Here is a 7001-nt window from a genome sequence, read left to right as displayed (position 1 = left end):
AAAAAAAAAAAAAAAAAAAAAGATGTTTTTCTCCCATTCCCCTACGTTTTCAAACTCTGAATTCTGTCCACAGGTGCCTTGGTGCCCTGCCCATGAACCTGATTAAAAATCCTGGCCTTTCTGAGTTTAGGGAAGAAAATCACAATCGGGTTAAGGCCTGTACACACCAGGACATAAATTCCTTATGCTGTGTTCCAGGAAAAGCTTCCAGGCCTTTCACTAATGATTCTTACTGCTTGGAACCAGCTTTTCAAGAATGGACTTGAGCAGAAGCCGCCAGGTAGTCAGGTCAGTGATATCATAAACTCAAAACCTTCAGGCAGAACCTCATCCCCACCCAAGAAATTTGAAACCTGTGAAGAGGCAAGCCAGGCAATCAAGGAGCAGCTCCCTCGCCCCTCCTATACATGCCCCACTACCAACTGATCAGGGAGGCAGATCTAAGTTTTTCTTTCCCTGGCTCCTGAAGTTCAGCTGTGCAATCAAGCCTTTTCTTTTTGCAAAAACCCAGGGCTGTAGTATTGGCTTCAATCACTGTCAGCAGCAGGCCCTGGTGTGATAATGGAAATGCAATCAACCTGCTTGCATTAATCCTTAATTTTTAAAGATATCTTGCTGCTCCAGCATTTCCCAATCCAGCAAAATCTAAGGTTTGGAATGTGGCTGACAAATCCACCATCCTGCCAAGAAGGGGTAAGGGAGCCAAGGAAGCAGTGGGCAATCCAGAGGGCAACTTGGAACTTGGAACTCAGCACCAACCCAGGTCTAGGAAGCAGGAAGCTGACACTTCTGATCCCAGGGCACCATCCCCAAGACCAGTGGGTGAGGAAGCCAGGTTTCCTTGCATAGCATTACTGTACTGGAATCCTAACTGGGTGGATGACAGCTCTCCCTGGGAAAACCGCCTCTTCAGGGCTTTTATTTCCTAAGTAACTCCACGAACCTGTAGCCAACCAGCCTCCATTTCCTTCCAAAGTTCCTTCTAATATGCTAGGATCCAAAGTTCCCTACACCAAGTCCTTCGTCCTACCATCCTACCATCTCCACGTCCCCAGGAGTACCCAGCAAACTACCGACATTCCAACTTTACTCAATGAATTAACAAATCAATGACCAGCGGCGGGAGCTAAACTGTAGGAAAAGGACGGGAAGCAGTCGGGGACCCTCCAAACAAGGAGGGATGGGAGACCATACCTAAACTGCTCTCTTCCTCCACTACTCTCTGTCCGCTAGAAAAGGTGTTCACCCCAACTAAGCCAGGGTGAGTGGACCGAGACAGGAAAACTCGGGCTAGCCCGGGATGCACCCTGAAACCAGACCTCTAGGCTTTCTGTAAAAAGACCCTTTGTCCTGTACCCCCAGCCCCTCCCCCACAGCGCCCTCCCCTTCCAGGCCGACCGGAGACTCCGCTCCTTTTGTTTGCCTGCTTTCTGGCTTGCCGGAACCTGGCCAGGAGAGCCACAGGCCTGAGGAAGGTCGAAGGACAATGGTTGAACACTTGGAAACGGCTTTTGAGTAGGAATTCGGAATTCTCGCCCCCTTGGTAAAATTGCCCATTTCCCTGCAAAACTCCCTCCGCTAAGCATGAAGAACGGGGTTCCGGGGCTTGATCCCGGCAGTTCACCCGCGCCGGGTTCTCTAAGTTTCCTCCTTACCTGTCCCACCGAGCTCTGGCGCCCCGCTCCTGCTCCCGCGCCCCCCGCGCCCGCCAAGCAGCTTCAGGACCTGTTGGTCCAGCCCATCTTCCCTCTCCCCGAGGTTCCCCGGGGCCTCCCCTCCCCGGAGGTATTTCATTTAACTTCAGCATTTGCAGCATCCCAAATGTTAAAGATCCCAAGACATCTGTCCCCTGGGGCATACCAAAGCCCAGCAGAAAGGGGGGAAGATGTAGAAAGGCTTTGAGATTCTGATCCTAGAGGCGGGGCGAGCGTCACGTTGGGGTGGGAAAGTACCAGCCCGAAGGTAGATACCGCTGGTGCAGCCGGGCGAGGGTCGAGGCTGTCCCCTTCCTCGCGTGTTCGCACGGCCACTTGGCGGGACACCCCCGGAGCTGCGGGTTTTTGCAGCCCGGGCAGGAGGAGGCTCTGCTCGCGGTCCGAAGGCCGCCTTTCTTCTGCGCGCTCTGGCCCGGCTGGGGACAGTTTTCATTCCGGAGACTCCAGGGTGGAAGAATGAAAGCAGACCGGCATCCAGGGCCCCTCCCCCTCCCCGCCGGTCCCTTCCCGTGACTCAGCCGAGCTGCAGCTCGTGGTCGGTTGAGATTGCCTTCCTCCTGCCCAAGTCGCGTCCTGCTGGAGGGAACTGGCCGAACTCGGGCTGGAGAGAATGAAGGCGCGTACTCCTGGGCAAGCGCCTCCTGCTGCGAGACCGCGAAACCAGGCATCCGTCCTTTAATTCCTTCACTTGCGCTTCCCTCTCTTCTTTGATCCTGTTAACTTTTCTGGAGCACCTACCAGTGCCCAGCAAGGCGGTTCTGAGGTCAAGCACCTTCCTAAGGTGCTTCCTTCAGTCTATGTGAAGTAAGGATAACCTTGAATTAGGAGCCAAAGGGAGGATAGTGGAGACGGACGCAGGCTGAGGGTCCCCAAAGCCTGATCAGGGGAATGTGTGCTAATCGGGGCTCTGGATCCACAGAATGTACAAGAGCTTCTTAGCACAGGCGCACAGCAGGTGCACAGGAAATTTTGGGTATGGGATGAGGAAGTAGAAAGGGGACCCAACATGGAGGAAGGATAGGCGGAAGAGGCAGGGACCCATCAGAGAGAAGGGCAGCTCTCTGTCGTTGCCCAGTGGTTCTTTTACAGCAACAAAAAGCCCCTGGGAGAAGGCTGGCTGGAACAGAATGTGACTTGGATGAAGACCCAACTTTCCAGTGTTGCCAGATTACCTGGTCACTGGACAGCTGCTAGGAGGGTGAACCACCCTAAGTTATGCCAAAGAGATGGTGGGGAACCTAGTGCGTTAATGAGATGGTGAACTTTTCCTGCCTGGAATCCCTGCCCCTTAGTGCAGTTCTTGTGGTTTTGGGTGGCAAACATGTGACTCTCCCTAAGACCTGTCCGCTTTTCTGAATTCTCTCTTTTCCTTCTTTATACCTCCTTTATAACCATGCTTTCCCTAACACTTTGGGCCGCCCCAACGTTTGGGGTTGGTTTCTTTACCTTTTCCTCTACAACTCCCTTTTCCTACCTGTCATGTCTGCCACATAGCTGTCTGACCTCCACGCATGCTCTAAACCACCATGGCTTCATGGCTTTTTTCCTTCTCCCCTCCATTCCCCTCTTCAAGGCAGCTGCTGAGATTTGCTACTTGCCTGCCCTGAGGATTTTTCAATAAATTATAATAAAGCTTCCATTTATGCCCATTCTTAAATTCTTTTACAGAGACTGAGGACCCCCTAGGGGGACCTGTTTCTGCCTTTATGCTCAGGCTCCACTCTACTATCTGTAGTCAGATCTGTGTTTATTTAGAACAGGTGTTGGAGAGCAGGGTTGGAGAGATGGCTCAGTGGTATGAGTGTATTGCCTGTGCGTATGTAAGTGCACCAGTGTCGTGTAATGTCCATGGAGGTCAGAAGAGGTCATCCGATCCCCTGGAACTGGGGTTATAGAGTGTTGTTAGTCACCATGTGGGTGCTGGGACTACAACCCAGGTGCTCTGCAAGAGTTGTCACCTCTAAGCTATCTTTCCAGCTTCCTGGTGTTTTTTTTCTAATGAGTTTATGAGCTACTTGTACTAGTCACAATTCTCTGGGGAAACAGAACTAGTAGAATTGGAGAGGCGGTCACAAGACCTCAGGCAGAACCTTCAGGAAGTGACAGAACCTTAGCAGGGATGGGAGCTGTAACCTTGAACCCCAGATTTCCTAATTCTATAGATTCTGATATCTTCTAAATCTAAGAGACCCCAACAGGCTGGAGCAACTAAGATGTGGGCTCCTAACCTACTTCCTGGGCTCCTTTTAGCTTTCAGGATTCTGCATAAGAAAATGTTGGGTTTTTTGCCACCCTAGAAGATTGAAGCCCACATCAAAATCAAAGCAATTAGTAGATTCTGTAAGTTTGAATCTTTTCCCCCAAGGTTGAAGGCTCTTCTCCATTTTATGCGTTGCAAAGTTAATCCCCTAATTCATAAATTTATGGATTGGGAGGTGGAGTCTTGGGAGGTAATTAGAATGTGATGAGGTAATGATGGCATTGGTGGTTTTGGAGGAGGAAGAGACCCTAGCTAGGCTGCTGCTCCATCTCATGGAGTAATGCTATGGCAAAGGAAGAAGACCCTTGTCAGATACCAGCACGTTGCTCTTGGAATTCCCAGCCTCCAGAGCTGAAAAAAAACAACTAAACACCTCTTTTTTTTTTTTTTTTTTTTTTGTCTTTTTTCTTGTCTTTTTGAGACAGGGTCTCCCTGTAACCAGCTAGCCTGGAACTCACTATGTAGCCCAAACTGACCTTAAATTCACAGAGATTCCCCTGCCTCTGCCTCTGCCTCTAAAGGGCTGGTATTAAAGCTGCCATGCCCCAGATAACTCTGTTCTTTCTAATTACCCAGTCTCAGGTATTTGTTTATAACAGCCAAAAGTGAACTAAGACAATTGTTTTCTTCCCATTGCTGAGACAAAATACCCGGCAAATGCAACTTGAGGAAGAAAGGGTTTATTTTGGCTCACAGTTCAAGACAATACAGTACACCATGGAGGGGAAGATGTGGTGGCAGGAACTTGAGGTAGTTATTCACATTGCATCCATAGTGCCAAAGCAAAGAGTAATGCTGGTGCACAGCTTTCTTTCTCCATTTTATGCAGTCTAAGACCCCCATGGAATAGTGCCACCAACACTAGGATGGGGCTTCCTACCTCAATTAACATAATGTAGAAAATGCCCCACAGACTAGCCTGGAGTTTTTTTCCATGACAATTTAAAACCCTATCAACATGACAATCAAGATTAACCACCACAATAGTATTTGCAAGCCTGAGTTTACAGAGTGACATTTGTAGCACTACTGTTATCATCGCCTGCAGATGAGGAAACTGAGGCCCAGAGGCACACAACTTGTCAATAAGTTGGTTTAGCACTTGAAGATGCTATGTAAAAATTACTTATTTATTATTTATTTATTTTATGTTTATGAGTGTGTTGCTTCCATGTATGTAAGTACACCCATGTCATGCAATGGCTGTAGAGTCCAGAAGAGGGTGTCAGATTCTCTGGAACAGGAGTTACAAGTGGTTGTTAGCTGCCATGTGGGTGCTGGGAACCAACCCAGGTCTTCTGCAAGAGCAGCCAGTGCTCTTAACTGCTGAGCCATCTCTCCAGCCCCTTGAAAATAGATCTTTCTGGTTGTTTCCATAGCCCTATTATTTCTATAGCCCTATACTTGTTGAAAAATTCAAATACCAAAGGGACTGACTAGGTATATTAGTAAATTTTCTGTTGTTGTGATAAAATGCCATGACCAAGATAACTTACAGAAAGAAGAATTTATTTGACTTAGGGCTCCAGAGGGAGAAGAGTCCATCATAGTGGGGAGTCATGGTGGCAGAGGCAGTTGGAGCAGAAAACCAAAAGCTCACATCGTCAAGCACAGGCAGGAAGCAGAGCTCAAAGTAGGCCGGGGCTGTGACCTCTCAAAACCCACCCCCAGTGATATGCTTTCTCCATCAAGGCTGTGCCTCTTAAACCTCTGCAAACAGCACCACCAACTGGGGCCAAGTGTCCAAACTCCTGGAGCATATGGGGTACATTTCTTACCCAAGCCATCATGCTAGGTAAAGTAAAAAGTAAAATATGTCAGGTGTAAGAATTCGGATACTCAAGCATCATTTTATTGTGTTTACAAGCTCTGCAACTCAAACTTAGTTTTGGTTTAAGTGGGGAGGTAGAGAAGGAATGGGCCCAAATAGCATAGGGGTAGGGAGGCATATGATATGGTAAATTAGAAAATGCAGGTCATCTTAAGAGGGCAGTTACTGCAAATGTTACCACAAGAAAATGCTCTATTAAAAAAAAAATTTTTTTTAAAGCTCAAAACACAGATTTTCATGAAAAAAAAATGGTTTGGATATGTTTTATCATTTTGCTAAAAACTCAAAGCAGTTGAACAAAATGTACATCTTTTAGGCTGGAGTTGTATTGCTGTTCCATCTCTCCTCAGAGGCCTTGAGAGCCTAGAATCTGGGGCCTGTGCAGGAGTCTCAAGCCTGGAAAGAAGCTGGGCTGGAGAAGCAGGAGTTTTGGAAGCAGAAATCCAAGCCCTGACTGGATGACACTGGCATAACTATGGGCTTAAGGAAGGAGGTGCAGTCTGAGACAGTCAGCTGAGCTCCATCTGTTTTCTCTCCTTCCTATTTTGACTGAAGGGATAAGGGTACTCCTCCATTAGATGGGTTTTCTAGAAGGACAGCGAAGAAACTTTAACTTCCTGCCCACAGGGAAGAAAGCACAGAGTGAGGTCTTGTAGCCCTCTGAAAGCCAGAGCTGGGTTTGTCTGTAGTACATGGGCCTCCTTCATACAGGACCAAGGAGCTCAACAGACCCTCCTTTCCCTGCCTGGCTCTGTCCTAGCCCTCCTTTTCCATCCTCCAGCCTTGATGGAGGAGGGGGTTCATTCCACATCATCTCTTCTTGGCTCTAAAGGCCAGATGGGAAGAGGGCAGCTATGCTTACCCACCCAGACGGTGTTCTGTCAATGTCTTGGCAAGGAGCTCTCTGGAAACCCCAGAATGATTGGGGCAAGGCATGCTTCCTCTCCTGACCACATCCTGCAGCTAGATGCAGAAGGGGCACAGCCTAAAGGCTTGTACATCTCTGACTAGAACGTCCATGTCCAAGCTGGGCTACAGGTGGGTGAGTAACTCCATGAAATGCCTAGAAGTGACTTAGTGGCCAAGCTGAGGTCCTTACCTGGCTGCCACAAGGAAAGAAAACCAAAGCTGGGGCCCAGGACATTGAGTCTGGAAAGCTGCTTAGAGGACGGGGCAGGGGCATCCCCTCGTTCAT

At 48.7% G+C, this 7001-nt stretch overlaps 1 protein-coding gene across 3 annotated transcripts in view; it reads right to left on the bottom strand.

Moving 5' to 3' along the window:
- The window catches only part of Inava (innate immunity activator), a 22488-nt gene extending 20387 nt beyond the window's left edge, over positions 1-2101 (bottom strand). The window contains exon 1 of one of the 3 annotated variants that reach the window (XM_029562156.1): positions 1971-2101. Coding sequence is in view for 1 of the 3 variants with exons in the window: in XM_008830274.3 (XP_008828496.1) it covers positions 1656-1858 (203 nt within the window). In the remaining 2 variants the exon portion in view is untranslated. Of the gene's footprint in view, positions 1-1655 lie in introns of all 3 variants that reach the window. The other 2 variants (XM_008830274.3, XM_029562158.1) reach the window with 2 other exon arrangements.
- Positions 2102-7001: the final 4900 nt, after the last annotated feature.

Source organism: Nannospalax galili, unplaced genomic scaffold, assembly GCF_000622305.1.
Source record: "Nannospalax galili isolate Female #2095 unplaced genomic scaffold, S.galili_v1.0 scaffold113, whole genome shotgun sequence".
NCBI lineage: Eukaryota > Metazoa > Chordata > Mammalia > Rodentia > Spalacidae > Nannospalax > Nannospalax galili.
Note: the sequence above shows the minus strand (reverse complement) of the source record. Positions and strands in the feature narration are given on the sequence as shown.